Genomic DNA, 15,020 nt, shown 5'->3' on the forward strand with positions numbered 1-15,020 from the left:
CCAGGGAGGGGCTTGACTCACAAACTGGGAGATGGTGACCTGAGCAGAAATCAAGAGTCAGAGACTTAACCAGCTGAACTCCGACTGAGCCACTTAGGTGCCGCGAGATTAAAAAATATAATAAACCTGTTAAACTATCATGTTTTAAAACTCATTAACATAAAATATATACAAAATTTTAAAAGGTAAAATAAAGCACTGGCTTTTGTTCTGAGTTTACATCCCTCTACTCTAGTTGCTAAAAGTGGGTTTTTTTGGCATGCAACTATACAAGGTAGATATCCAGCTTCTCCTCCGCTCCCCATCATGTCCTCATCTGCCAAAACAACAAAAAACACCCAAAAAACAAAAAACGTCGCTGAGTCCTTTGCATCCTGAATCAGACTGGGAGCCGCTAGTCCGAAGCACCTGGCCCAAGGCCCGAGAACAGCGCGCCTGTAATCCCGCGGCCGTCCAGCAGAGGTCAGGCGAGTTCCACGCGGGCCCTGCAGAGCCGCGCCCCAGCCCGAGTCTGCGAGTCCCGGCAGCGCGCTCTCGCTCTCCGAAACGTTGTCCCTCCGCGAAGTGGGTACAGGGAGGACCCGAGACCTGCCCTAGCCTAGGGGTCGCGATCAACGGCCACCTGGGGTCTAGTTCCTGGCTCTGCCTGGCGGGGCGCAGACTGGGCGTCTGCTGCCAAATCAAAAAGAGGGTTCCCCTCCCCAAGTCTCACAAGGGGTTGACACCCGCTCTGGCGCCACTTGGCTCCTGGGCCTGGGCGTGGCTAGCTCACCGCCGTATTTGGTGCCCATGGGCCACTCACCTTATCCGTCTTCCGGAAGGTGGCCCTGTGCGACATTGTCTTCTGCCCTGGGTTGTGGCGAAGACCAAGGAGCTGATATGTCAAAAGGGGACATAAGAGTGCTACATAGGCAAGCAACTGTTATTACTAGAGGATATTAGAATGAGGATTCAGGCCTCTGGGGAAGTGTCCTCTACGCCCCAGGTCAGTTATTCTAAAAGGTTGCCCAAGCCTCAGAATTGCTCCTGGAGATGTGCTTGAGGCTGGGGTTGATCAAGGAATCTGCATTTTACAGGTTGCCAAATTCTGATGAACAGTGTCTCCAGACAACACTTGGAGAACCATTCTCAGTTTCTGTTGCCATCCCACAGGACAAACAGTAGGAAAACAAAGAATGGGAGGGTAGGCAACAGGGGAGCTGGGCTGATAGTGTGACCTGCCTAAAACCGGAGTGGAATTAGCAGCAGCCCTAGGAAGGAATAGTGCTGGCAGCTGGCTTTATGGTTACAGAACGCACGTGAACCTCAAACTCCCACCAGAACCAAAGTGGAAATGCCCCCTGCTCTTCCATTCACGACTCAGGCTGCACCCTTTATTTTAAAACACTTCTTTTCTAATTCACATAGAGCATCAGGAGAACAATCACATTCTCCCCACGCTGGTGGCAGGGCTCCTTAACCCACACAGACTGGAGGAAACATTCCATTTTGTCACATTCTGAAGGTCTCTAGACTGTTCGAGCTACACTTTAAACCCAGCAAGACCAGTGTTCTGGTCACATTCATCTCCAACACAACAAGGGGCAGGGTGGGGACATAAGAGGACAGTGCCCCAAGCCCTGGGTCTCCCCCTGCTTAGGATGGAACTGGGCTGGGGTTGGTAAGGCGCTAACTCCACCTGTCTCAAGCATCAGGCTGGAACAGCACTTGGCTACAGGCCAGGACCAAAAGTCAGAAAGGCACCCCTGGGCTGAAAGCCAAGAAAACGAGTTCTTTTAAGGAATTTAGATAGCGTGGAACAACCCAAGCCCATTCCACTCTTGACTGCAGGGGTGGTGGGGGGAGGCAGGCTGGCATTCTCATTTCTGCTTATCTGGATTCTAGCTTCAGTTCTGACCTTGAGAAAATCAAATTGTCTTGATCTTCTTAAATACCATGGAGATGGTGTCCAGAAACTTATAAGCTTCCTTCTAGCTCCAAGACTCTTAACTTCTCTGGGCCATCTGGGAAAGGGAGGTTAAAACCTCTTCTGTCCTAAAGGCGGATGCCACCTCTTTGTCCCACATCACCAGTGAGCAGGCTGAAGGGCAGGAGGGTAGCACCCGGACTAGCCCTTCGCCAAGGACATAGGGCTAGAGGCAGACAGGAGGCAGTAGCAAGTAGATTGCTTTTCCCCCCAGTTTAGAAGCAGATGGGTTTGCTTCTCAGTATGTTTAATACAAAATGGCAGCAGCCGCTGTTCTGTTGTAACAGAACTAGCCATAGGGTGTCCAGAGAAATGTACACAGGCAGCCTTGGCTGGAGTTGAGCCGCCAACCATGCCTGCTGTGGGCTGTCATCCGGCCAGGACTGGACAGAGTAGTGCTCAAGGGCTCAGAGGTGCTGCCACAGAGACCCGTGCTGAGCCGATCCCTCCCAAGCACACTGACCTCTGACCCATGGTGGAGCCCAGGTAGCACAGGTGTTCTGAGATGCCTATTCCCCAAGCTCCACCCCAACATGGCGTGATCTCAGCCCTAACAAATGGAGCCCCGGGGGAACAGAGGAGCTGCTGGGAGTGGATGCCTCTAAAAATCAGCAGAAACAGAGGCTAGGTTTTGGCAGATTTTTCCCCCCAGAAAGAAGAGGCTACCAGATTCAAATACATGGAGAAGAGCAATGCTTCTTGTGTCCTGGGCTCCCTGCTGGAAGTGTAGCTGAAAAAAGGGGTGGCTGCCTGCCTGCCCCCAAGTGCCCACCCAGGGGAGTGTAGGGCCCGGAAGTTAGAGAGTCACCAAAGCCTTCCCGACAAGCCCTGAAAGAGCCAGAAGGCTTCCTGCTGAGTCCATTTTAAACCACTGAACACTTTTCAGTTAGGCCCTTCAGTGGCCATGGCCTTCATTAATGTCCCACAGAATCTTCAGACCAGAAAGTGTGGCTACAAATGCCCCTTCCACCCCATGCCTGCCCACATCTTGCCATGTCTGGCCTGGCTGGCTGGCCCAGCTCTGAGGCCTGAGCACTTGGCAGCTGAGCAGCAGGAGAGCCGCTGTATCTCTGCTTCCAAAGAAAGGCCTCGAGGTGCTGGGAAAAGGGGTGAAGGGTCGGGATTAGTGGAAGTCTGCGTTGAAGGCTCTGCCGATGATCAGTCGCCTCACCTCACTGGTCCCACCCCCAATCTCGTACAGTTTGGCATCTCGCAGAAAGCGGCCCATGGGAAAGTCATTGATGTAGCCATTGGCACCTGCAGCCAGGGTTTGGGCAGAGAAGAAAGGACAATAAAGGGTGATGGGCAGTGAGGAAAGCTAATAGAAAGCCAAGTTTATAGAAACACGCCAGAGGAGGACAGACCGATTGAAGAGAAGCAGCTAACATTGGTGAGAATGTGGGGAGTATCTGGCTGCGGGGTGGGGGGTGGGGGGGGGAAGGGGTGGGTGGGTATGGATGCACGGGGCTGGAAGGGCATCCAGAGTGCTGAGGATACCAGGCAAAGGTTGGGAGAGCCACTGGCAGACCCGGGAAGGGGGGTGAAAAGTTACTGCGAGTACTTACTGGGTGCCAGGTCCAGCCAGGGAAGTTAAGTAATTTGCATGAGTCACAAAACCAGGCAGTGGTAGAGCAAGGGTTCAAACCTAAGTCTTCTGGCTCAGGTGTGTACTCTTAACTACTGTGCAGCAGTGAAACAAGGCCATCTAGCCCCAGAGGCTCATCTCCCTCCCCATTTCCCACGGTTCACAGGACCAGGCCAGAAGGAGGAGAAGGGGCATTGCTGAAGGTAGGAACAGCTTGTGACCTCTAGCACTTTTCCCCATTTGTTTTAAGATGTCCTCCTAGTACCTGGGGCGGGAGCCTAAGGGTACCAGCTTCACTGCAGCCAGCCAAAGCACAGAGTGAGTGAAGAGGAAGCCTCTTTCTGTGGTTGGGAGTAGGGAGTGGGGGCCACTCACCAAAACACTGAATGCCATCCAGAGCTACCTGTGTGGCGCACTCAGCCGAGTAAAGAACCACCCCTGCGCAGTCCTGTGGGAGGAGGCTCTGGGTCAGCGGGGCCCTGCCAGGGCCCCACAGGAGGGAGTCCCAACGGTCGGCCCTTACCTTGGGAGTGCAGTGGCCCTGATCACAGGCCTTGGCAACATTGTAGACGTACTGCCGACACGCCATGAGGCGGGTGTACATGTCGGCCATCTTCCCCTGCATCAGCTGGGAACAAGGGAAGGTCACAAGTCAACATGCTGGAGCCACATTCCTCTCAGGCGCTCCCCCTAGTTGCCACAAGCAGGTCAGCAGTAGTGACCTGATAGCCAGGCACGGGGATACCAGGGCACAGAGAGAGACAGCATTTGCCTAGGACAACAGGGATGGCCAGAGAGCTGCCATCGCTATGGACTCTGCACACTGAAATGGCCCTCCACCTACGGCAACCCACATTAACATCCCATGGTGGCTTCAGACCAGGAGGTGTGACTAGAAATGCTGCTCCCTCTCCCCCTGCCTGCCTACAATCTGCACGCTTCACCTTGCAGCCTTACGACGTCTAGCTCATAGATCTCAAATAGGAAGTGAGGTGACCTGTGATCACCTTCCTGGCAAGTTCCAAAGCCAGGGAGCATGCCGAGGTCTGCATTCCAAGCATTCAGACTCATGTTGGTGGCAAGAGACAGTAATAAATGAGACTCCTGCTCATTTATTAAAGAAAATTTGAGCCCAATGAAAAAAGTACATTTCAGCACAAGCATTTCCATTCACCTGGAAGTGGCCAATCTTCTGGCCAAAGGCTTCCCTCATGTGCAGGTAGGGAATGGTGTGGTCGAGGACAGCCTGCATGAGCCTGCCAGAAAAGAGAAAGACACTGGGGAGATGCCTTGCTGTATCCCCATTGCCACCTGGTGTGGCAAAATGCCAACGTGGGAAGGCTTGGGGGGGATATAGCTTGGTAAGACAAGGAACTGGAGTCCCAGGGAGGAGAAAAGGAGCATGAGGACTCTTATCCCTGCTCAGTCACTGCACTGACTGCCCAGGCCTTGGGCCTCTTTCCCTGACACCAGATAGAGTGGCAGGACCCCTGTGCAGGCAGGACCCCTGTGCAGGCAGGCCGTAGAGCCTGGGCATCCTGTTCCAGCCTGATTAATTAAGCAGGATAGTCCCTTAGGCCCTTTGTCTCTCATATAATAATATTTACCTTCATTGTGAAGAAATTACATATGGGAGGAGGACGTTTGTTCATTTCGTTTCCAGGAAAGAAGGTGCATCTTCCAGGAGGCGGCTCCCATTGGCCCCCAAAGGGAAGTCAACGATGGTACCGCCTGCCAAGGGGGCCAAAAGCCCAGCTCTGCCAAGCCTCATACTCACCCAAGGGGCCCACCAGCCAGCACCAGCCGTTCCAGGTCCAGCCCACTCATCAGCACGTAGACGCCCTTACCTAGATGGCCCAGGATGTTGGCAGCTGCCAGGAAAAATGCTGGTCAGATGGAAGAAGGCTTTTCACAGCCTCATTTAAAAAAAAATTTTTTTTTAATGTTTATTTATTCTTGAGAGAGAGACAGAGCATGAGTGGGGTAGGGGCAGAGAGAGAGGGAGACACAGAATCTGAAGCAGGCTCCAGGCTCTGAGCTGTCAGCACAGAGCCCAATGTGGGGCTTGAGCCCACGAACCGTGAGATCATGACCTGAGCCAAAGTCGGACGCTTAATGGAGTGAAGCCACCCAGGCGCTCCCAGACTCCTCGCTTTTATAAAAGCTGCTAGGTTTGGTACCTAGCTTTCACACAGGCACTAAAATGTCACCTGACCTCAAGTAGGGTTCTGAGTCAGAGAAAAGAACGAAGTTTACCACTTTCAGTCAGAAGTAGAGCTTGCTAGAGGGACTCTCCCCCCACACCGCCAACCCATCAGGCACATGCGCGTGCGCGCACACACACACACACCATCCACAAGACCAAACACAAAGTCCCCATCCTTAGATCTTCCCCTTCTCTTCCTCAATTGCCATGGAACGTCTCCCTAGTTCTTTTTATCCATGCCCATAAAGGCGAGAATTAGTGTCCCCCAGGTTGAGTCTGCTCTGCTCCAGTATCATCCCCTCTCACCCTGACAAAAGTGATCTATGGAAGAGTCTTTGTCCAAGAGATGGGTCATTCAGTGCTAGTTACAGAAAATGCTAGGGGCGCCTGGCTGGCTCAGTCAGTAGAATGTGTGGCTCTTCATCTCAGGGTCATGAGTTCAAGCCCCATGTTGGGTGTGGAGCCTCCTTACAATACAGTACAATACAATACAATACAGAAATTGCTGAACGCCTCTCCACCCTGGAAGCCAGGACACTGGATGGCCTTGGGAGGTGTGAACAGGAAAGAGAGAACAGCATGGACACTGACCTGCCTGATGATGGTGGTTGTTTCCTACTGACACAGAAGGATCTGTACTGATTACCCCCGCTCCCTAGAGCTCCTTGTAACCAAAGCATCCTTTTCTGGGGTCCTGGGTCACCGGGGAAAGGGATGGTCTATGGCTGAGGCACAGAGCACACCTAGCTGGCCATCGAATCTATGCCCTTGGGTCTCATTAGCACATGATGGGTATGCGGGCTCTCCCATGATGTGTCATGTTTTCAGTTACACTTCAGGGGTGAAAATACTCGAATTGCCAGGTTTTCACCGAGTCTGGCTTCCATCAGTTTATTTGAATGGTTGTTAGCATCGTTCATGCCTACCTCACAGGAACTGTTCAGGGACACACACAAACAAGGATGTCTGAAGGACATTAGAGAGTGAGGGCACATCTTACCTGTCTGTTCCAGACACTGGAATCCCACCCTGCACAGTGTGTTATCCATAGAGGAAGAAGCACCCTTCATTGCAGCCATGGTCAGGCACACAGCTCTGGCCAGAAGGACGGTTGCCCGGCAGCCCGAGTCCCACACGGACAGGCCAATGGGCAAGTGGGGCAGTGGGAGGCCCATTGCCTAGACGCATGTCATCGGTAAGCTGACAATGGTGAGCTTCTCTTACCCAGAGATGGGCTTTCTCGGTTTATGAAAGGGTCAGGACAGGGGTTTGTCCATTCGAGACTCACCGGGAACCTTGCAGTCTTCAAAGATTAGCTCGCAGGTGTTAGAGCCCCTCATCCCCAGCTTGTCCAGCTTCTTGGAGGTGCTGAAGCCAGGCATACCCTTTATAGGAACAAAAGGTGGCCTGATTACAGACCAGTCCCCAAGGAAGGCTAGTAAAATGCAGACTCCTGGGAAACGCCTGCCTTCCCATCCAGTCCCTGAATTTGTACAACACACTGCATCCTACTCTCAGGGCCCCCACTCTGTATGACTGCTCTACTCCTTGACGCTCTGGCCCTAACACCCCCCCCCCACCCCTGCTGCTAGGTGCATTCTCCCCACTTCTCACCGGAGCAGTTCTTTCTCAGTGAAACACTCACTCCCTGGGTGCTCCCTGACCTTTGCTGCCTTTGTTTCCTTTCCTCAGGGGAAAGCACTTCCAAGACCCTCTCTGCAGCCCACTCAATTCCTTTGCCTCTGTACCCGAGTCCCACCCAGGATCAATTCAGCCATCTATGTGCTTTGGCCTGGCTAATCAGATTCCGAGTGCATTGCCCAAGTGACTAGCAGAGAGTGTCGGATGGGCAGGCTGACAGGAGTGGTGCCACAGGACCTTGAGATTTCCAACCTCAGCCAGCCCTTTGGACCCTCACTTTTCCTATTCTTCAAACCTGGTCAGCCCCTTCTCTGTGGAGGGTATTGCAAACGTTTATGATACTCATTCATGGGATTCTCTCCCCAATCCCCCACTCCTGTGGTTCCCAGCCCTCACACCTTGAGGTCATGAGGCAGATGGCTCCTCCACCATCACCTGTAGCCCGGCCTTACCTCTTTCTCCTGGCTCACAGTTGGGCCTTGCTCACCCGCTCCCACACACTTCAATGTCTCCTCTCCTCTTCTCCTTTCTCTCTACCAAATAATTTGCTCAGTTCTCTCCCAATCTTCAAAACAAACTCAAATGCCCACCTTTTCATTCCAACTCCAGCTCTAGCTCCCCCCTGCTTTGCTGCAGTCTTCGGTCACCCCCCCCACCTGCATTCTCATTCATGCTGTGGTCTCCAGAGCTGCTCTCCCCAAGGCCACCAATGACATCCTCGTTGTCAAAGCCAGTTGCCTTTCAGTCTTCATCTTCCTGGACTGCTTTGTGTGGCCTAGCTCTACGGAAGGCTCCACCATTCTTTGACTTGACCCATCCTGGGCTCCACTTTGGCCACCCTCCTTTCTGTCAGCTCTTCTGCCTCACCCCCGCCTCAGGGAGCCTTGGCAGAGCACATGCTGATTGTGTCTGCCACCAGCTGAAGGGAGCTATCTCTGGTACCGCCGTCAGGAGACAAAAGCCTCCCGTCATGCACTGTCCTCCACTCACCTTCTCCACGATAAAGGCCGTGATGCCTCGAGAGGCTGGCACAGCAGCTAGATCAGTCTTAGCATAGACAATAAGGATGTCAGCGTCGGGGCCATTGGTGATCCAGAACTTGTTGCCATTCAGGACGTAGTGATCGCCTAAGGACAGGAAGTTGGCTACTTGCTCAAGCCATGGTGGCCTGTCTCACCACTCAGTTCACGGACCTGCTGCTGGGAAACAGTTCTGGAAACCCAGCAGGGGCCACCCCTGGTTACTGCTCCCTCACCCTGAGGAGGTCTGTCTCTCTGTCCATTTCAGCTCCCACTCCAGAAGCTCCCAAGAGGTGCCTCACCTTTCTTTTCTGCTTTTAGCTTCATGGAGACAACATCAGAGCCAGCGTTGGGCTCACTCATGGCCAGGGCTCCTATGTACTCGCCGCTGATCAGCTGCAAGGGAAACCACAAGGGCTGGTTATGACTCAGAAGTGCCCTACAGGAGCTCACTTGTCCTGCTTTCACCTGTGCACATGACACCCCTTCAAACGCATCTCAGACCAGGTATTGGTAAAGTCCTAGAAGAGAAGCCCACCGTCTACAAAACTGAAAATATCTCTGCTTTCCCATTCCCTTCCCAAGGGAAGCAAGTCCTGGTCTTGCATTTCTTAGAATGCTCTGCAAATGTTGTCCAGGGACCGACTCAGGACTTCTGCTCCTGGTTTTCATTCCTCTTACCGAATTATTTTAAAGCAAATCCCTGACCCTTTCCTCACTGCACTCGGTTGAGGGCAGCACGCTGTAGGAAGCAAGTCTGACCGGCCCTTGCCGACAGGGGAGGGTGCCTCGGTGTCGGTGGTGGTGCTGTGACACTGGCGTGTTTCTCCATTCCCATTTCCTCACCTTGGGGAGGTACTTTTCCTTCTGGGCCTCATTTCCATTGCGCACAATTTGGTTGACGCAGAGGTTGGAGTGAGCGCCGTAACTGAGCCCCACTGCTCCAGAAGCTCGAGATATCTCCTCCATCACCAGAACTTGTTCCAGGTAGCCCAGGCCAGAGCCACCATACTGAGCTGGGCGTGGAGGTGATGCAGTAGAGTGGAAAAGGTAGCCCAGATTAAATTGGGATGTTCACAGGAATGATTACTGGCAGCAAAGAACATACTCTGCAGCACCCATTCCCAGTTACCCCTAGCAAGGTGGACAGGCTTATGCCATGGGCTCTGATTTACAAGCTCTCGGAACTGGTTTTGTCTGCTGCCTCTGGTCAGCTGAGGCGTGGTTCAGGAAATAGTCATTACAATGCCTGCATTATCCCAGACAGACCACTTGATGAAGACAAGAGAGCCTGAGCACCCACTACTTGGAAGGGCAGATGAATAAATGGAAGAGGACCTGGAGTTAACCAAGAAACACAGAGAGGGAGGGTCAGAGCACTAAGAATAGGTCCCAAGCAAAGAATACCATGTGCAAAAGGCCCGAGGAAGGTGAGATTTCATAGCACAGGTGTTTAGACTTAACAAAGCAGGATTATCAAATCGATATATTGAACGCCTTAAGCTCACACAATGTTACAGGTCAATTATATCTCAAAAAAGTTAAAACAAAACAAAAAAGCAAAACTAGTATCCGGGAGCACGAGAGCCACAGCTAGCGAATTTCAGAACTCCTCACCAAAAAACGTGGCTTTTCCTTGGCAACTGATCCCAAATCGACAGGTTTGGACCATCTGGTGCTACCACCCTCCCACCCCCAGCCTTGCTCTTTGGGTAAATCTTGGTAAGACTCTTTGCACACAGGAGTGCCCGGCTGGCTCAGTCAGTGGAGCATGCGGCTCTTGATCTTGGGGTAATGAGTTCGAGCCCCACGACAGGGGTAGAGATGACTTTAAATAATAAAATAAGATCTTAAGAAAAAAATAAAAGACTGTTTGCACACGTTTACTCTGACCAAGGAGTCAGGCTCATCCTAGGCTCTCGGGAAAGATTAGCCCAATTCTCTTCAGTCTGGGAAGGAAAGACCACAGGTGGGTGACACTGGAAAGAGCCAGCAGGACAACCACGTGGAAACCAGAGCTCACCAGAACTGGCTTTCTTTGGGGGGGTGGGGGGCTCTTAAACCCCCAAGACACAGTGGAAGGAAGTCTTGTTTGGGAGTTTCCAGTGGCCTTCCCCTCTACCATTTTACTTTTTAAGTACGCTTCACACCCAGCACAAAGTCTAATGCGGGGCTTGAACTCAACGGCCCTGAGATCAAGAGTCCTGCTCTTAACTGACAGAGCCACCCAGGTGCCCTACTCCTACCATTTTCCATTAGGATGGGTCTACATTTTTAAGTCTTCCATTTTGTCATTACTCTTAAATCAGCTCAAATCCCAGGAATTGTCTCCAAGCAGCAAGAGGGGGATGTAAGAACTGTGTTCTGCCTCTGTTCCAATATGAGTACAAGCTGAAGCAGCGTGGGCTGTCCAGGCCTCGGCAGGTAAGACCACAGGCTTATTTCTTCACTGGGTACTGCAAGCCCCACTGGGCCTCTCCTTCAGAGGCCAACATCCAAACCGAAGCCCGCCAGCTCTGTGCCCTCTCCTCCTGGAAACAAGTAGTAAGACCCATAGGGGACAATGGGCAGGCCAGGGAGAGCCTATTAAAGACATCATCTGGCCACCTCACGGGGAGGCTCTCAAAATAAGCTCCAGGGTCAGCTGTGGGCACAAGACATAGGCAGTCCCCACAGGGACACCCCTGTCCTGAGTGGTCCTGCCTAGATGCTCCTGGTAGAGTAGAACTTAGGGAGTAGAAGAGACTGTAAGACATGCAAGACAGTTGCGTGATAATGGAGTTTTCTAAACTCCCCAAATCACCTGGGGGAGCTTAGTAAGCATGCAGAGTTCAAGAGTCTGATCCTCATCCATCACCGCACTGGCCTCATCTCTTTGCCTTCCAGATGTCACTGCCTAAAGGAATAGAGTGGACTCTTCTCTGGGCTGATAGTCTTCGGTGGGTGCTTTCTCAGGTCCAAGAGGAAGTTTCTGAGTTTCTTTCAGCATGATCTTTCCCCTCCTCTCCTGTTTCTTTTGGGAACAGTGCGAAAGGGCATGTGAGTTCTCATTAGGGAAGGAAACTATACTCACCAGGGGCAGTGATGCCTAAGACCCCCAGGTTTCCCAGCTGCTTCCAAAACTCCTGCCAACAGAAAGGAGTACAGTGAGCTGTGAGAAGGCAGCCAGTCTCAGGTGTCTGGCACATCTGGAATGAGACCCAGACGCTTCACAGAAAGGGGCTGCATTCTTTGGGAGCACATTTACCACAAGACTGTGTGAGCTCTTCCAGGTAGCAGTTCGATTCCCAGCCCAGACTAGCCCAGCCCCCAAGCTGCCCCCTTGTCGCTCTGCACCCCCCCCCCCCCATCCTCTGGCGTGGGCATCATGACTCACTCGAAGGTTCTTGAACTCATTGCTCTGATCAATCTCCTGGGCCTGGGGGGCTAGGTGCTCCTGAAGAAACTTAGCCATGGTCTGACGAAGCTAGAGGGAAAGAGGTGGACAGATGCCACTGAAACACTACACTATTGCCACTAAGAACAGCATCTTCACTACCGAGGACACATTCAGGAAAACAGGCTACAAACAACCCACCAAACAGCATCAGATTGAAACTTAGAGGGCATACTAGTTTATACTTTCCCAGAGATGATCTTTATGTCTTTTAAGGTCCTCAGCTTAGACAGCTTGAGTATTTTTTTAAACAGTTAAAAAATAATTTTTTTAATGTTTATGTATTTTTGAGAGACAGAGAGAGAGAGAGAGAGAGAGAGAGAGAGAGAGCAAGCGGGGGAGAGGCAGAGAGAGAGGGAGACACAGAATCCAAAGCAGGCTGTGGGCTCTGAGCTGTCAACACAGAGCCTGACATGGGCCTTGAACTCACCAACTGTGAGATCACAACCTGAGCAGAAGACGGATGCTTAACCAACTGAGCCACCCAGGTGACCCCGACAGCTTGAGTATTTTTAAAATGTCACTCCCCTAAATAAGATCATTCCATGCCTTTTCATTATACCTAGAAGGCTCTTTACTCAGGCCTATTAAGGCCCTGCATGAGCTGACCCCTCCTGACTCTTCCAGCCTTCTCCAGTACCTTCCTCACCCCCACTCACTGTGCTCCAGCCCACCCTCTTCAGTTTCTGGCACATGCCAGGCTTTCTGCCCCTGAGCCTTTGACAAAAGGATACCCAAACAGATTAGAAACTATTGGCAGAAACGTTTGAGAGCCAGGATTGAACCCCTTCCTGCCTGAGGTGATTCAAAGCTCTGTCTACTGACTGCAAACCCAAACGGATGCTGGCGTTTCTGGAAGCTCAGGCATTTGCTTAACAGGAGAATCAGGTTCCTGGGGAATTCTGTGCCAGCATCCAAATAAAGTCACCTTCCTCCAGGAAGGCTCTAGTTCAGCTCCCTCTGTAAGGACCTTTCAAGTTACAGTTCGGCGTTGTGGTCTGACCCGGTAGGCTGAAGAATTACAGCAGATGACACTCTGCATTTCAAAGCCCCTAAGGTGTGTATTGGACAAAGATTCCCTGGTGATGACGATTAACGAGGCTTGAGAACCACAGTCTTAAGGCAGTGTTCAGATGTAAGTGGACTTTAGACAGATTAAGGATCTTTCCGTCACACTCGAGCGGCTCTGCCAATCCTCCGCCAAAACACCATCAGTCTCCCAGCAGCCTTCCTGTCTCTGACTCCTTATCTAACTCGAAAGCTAGGCTTTGCTGCCTCCACAGAAGTGAGGTTGAGACCAGCGCCCGCTCTCGCGCTCCCACTGCCGCAGCGGGGTGGGCGCCGGGCAGAGGAACGTCGAGGCGACCACGGAGCAGGGCGATGCGGCCGGGCCAGCAGGCCTTGGGGCCCGGAAGGGGATCGGGCTCCCTACCTGCTTCTGCTCCTCGCTTAGCCCGTTGATCGCATCGTCCACGGGCAAGAGGGAGTGGGCCCGCTGTGACACGACGCTGGCGAGCGGCGCCAGCGGAGTCCGCAGCCTCCAATTCGCGACGCGCCGACCCAGAAGCCAAGCTGCGGTCGCCATCTCGCCCTTGTACTGGAAGCTGAGGCAGAGCGCCAGAGGAAGGGGCGCGGAGCCCGCCCCGCAGGCTCCACCAATCCCGGGCTTCGCTGCCCCCGCCCAATCGGCGAGGGGTGGGTCTCCAGCAGCCTATCACCCTCTGCTGCCGGCTGGAACGCCAAGCTGGCCTTGGCCACCACACGAGCCAATCAGCGTGACCGCCTGCCTAACTACACCGTGGTGGGGTTGGTAGCGGGGGCGCCGGACCCGCTATGATGAAGTCATTCCTAGGTTGGGACTTTTTTTTTTGGAAGAGCAAGAAAGGCGTTTTCTGAGTGGAGTAGTACCTCACTACTCCGCTTTGAAGTAGCAGTCTGTAGTTCCTCTGCAGGAAAGGAAGTGTTAAAACAGCCTGGGATGCCCAATGCTTGGAAACAAATCGTTAAAGCCATGAGATGGCTAAGAAGTGTTGGCTCCAGTGTGCACACTGTTACAAATCAGTAAATGTTGTTTTATTACGTCACAGGGTTTTTCGATTTTGGAGTTTCGTGGGAAAGAGTTGCTGTCTTCTAAATTATTTAAGAACAGCAATTGGGGGCACCTGTGTGGCTTAGTCGGTTAAGCGTGGGACTCTGGATTTTGGCTCAGGTCATGATCTCATGGTTTGTGAGTTGAGCCCTGCTTTGAGCTTTGTGCTGGAAGTGCGGAGCCTGCTTGAGATTCTTTCTCTCTTTCCCTCTCTCTGTGCTCCTCCCCGGCTCACACGCACACTCTCTTTCTCTCAAAAGAAAGGAAACAACAACAACAACAAAAAAACCAAAAAACAAAAAACCCAGCAATCAGGACTTTTTAAAACCAGGGTTGGGGGTGAGGATACAGAAAAGGAAGAGTAGTGTATTATAAGTATTAAAAAGAAAACCCAAAGCCATAGTGGAGCCACTTAAGACTCTAAGTCACTAAACCATGACTGCCTAAACTAGGCAGTTTCACCTCCCCAAGAATGTAACCTTTAACCACCCAACCATGGGAACTTCCTAGTGTTGAAAATCCTAGTGTTGAAATTTTCTAGATAATTTATTGATAGGCCCCTTGTTTTCCCCTTAGGATAGACCTTTCCTGAAACAATCGTTCTTTGCTAATAATTTCCTTTTCCTATTCCATTGCTACTTTAAAAAACCTTTCCTTTTCTTTAATTATTTACTGTTTGTTTATTTTTGAAAGAGAAGGAATGCAAGCAGGGGAGAAGCAGAGAGAGGGAGACACAGAATCCCACCAGACTCTGAGCGGTCAGCACGGATCCCGATGCGGAGCTCAAACTTGTGAACTGTGAGATATGACCTGAGCAAAAGTCGGAGGCTTTAACTGAGCCACACAGGTACCCCAAATCTTTTCCTTTTCTACAACTCTATGGAGCTCCTTTCTATTTGCTAGATGGGATACTGCCCTTGTCATGAAACATTTAATAAAGCCAATTAGATCTTTAAAATGTACTCAGTTGAATTTTTGTTATTTAACAGGGGAAGAGGAGAGCTGATGGAATTCAGCCTCTATCCCCCACCCCCCCTTTGCTGTTTTCCTCCACCAACGTGGTGGACCAATGCCCTGA

General features: G+C 51.9%; 1 protein-coding gene across 1 annotated transcript; it reads right to left on the reverse strand.

The window, feature by feature from the left end:
* Positions 1–1,351: 1,351 nt before the first annotated feature.
* Positions 1,352–13,472, reverse strand: IVD (isovaleryl-CoA dehydrogenase). Its single transcript, XM_047862939.1, has 12 exons — positions 13,286–13,472; positions 11,794–11,883; positions 11,491–11,542; positions 9,264–9,433; positions 8,720–8,813; positions 8,389–8,525; positions 7,046–7,142; positions 5,329–5,422; positions 4,726–4,807; positions 4,075–4,179; positions 3,927–3,999; positions 1,352–3,223 (listed from the first exon to the last, which is right to left on the reverse strand). The coding sequence occupies exons 1-12, from the start codon at positions 13,436–13,438 to the stop codon at positions 3,090–3,092; spliced, it is 1,281 nt and encodes a 426-aa protein (XP_047718895.1). The 5' UTR covers positions 13,439–13,472; the 3' UTR covers positions 1,352–3,089.
* Between the last annotated feature and the right edge of the window lie 1,548 nt (positions 13,473–15,020).

This window comes from Prionailurus viverrinus, chromosome B3, assembly GCF_022837055.1.
Source record: "Prionailurus viverrinus isolate Anna chromosome B3, UM_Priviv_1.0, whole genome shotgun sequence".
Classification (NCBI taxonomy): Eukaryota; Metazoa; Chordata; class Mammalia; order Carnivora; family Felidae; genus Prionailurus; species Prionailurus viverrinus.

Excerpts from the sequence above, each read along its gene's own strand:
- IVD (XM_047862939.1), bottom strand. The coding sequence starts at position 13,438 with ATGGCGACCGCAGCTTGGCTTCTGGGTCGGCGCGTCGCGAATTGGAGG. Across the intron at positions 4,808-5,328 it reads CTGGCTGGTGGGCCCCTTGG|GCTCATGCAGGCTGTCCTCG; the intron begins GTGAGTATGAGG and ends CTTTTCTGGCAG. Across the intron at positions 4,180-4,725 it reads AGAAGATTGGCCACTTCCAG|CTGATGCAGGGGAAGATGGC; the intron begins GTGAATGGAAAT and ends CCTTGTTCCCAG.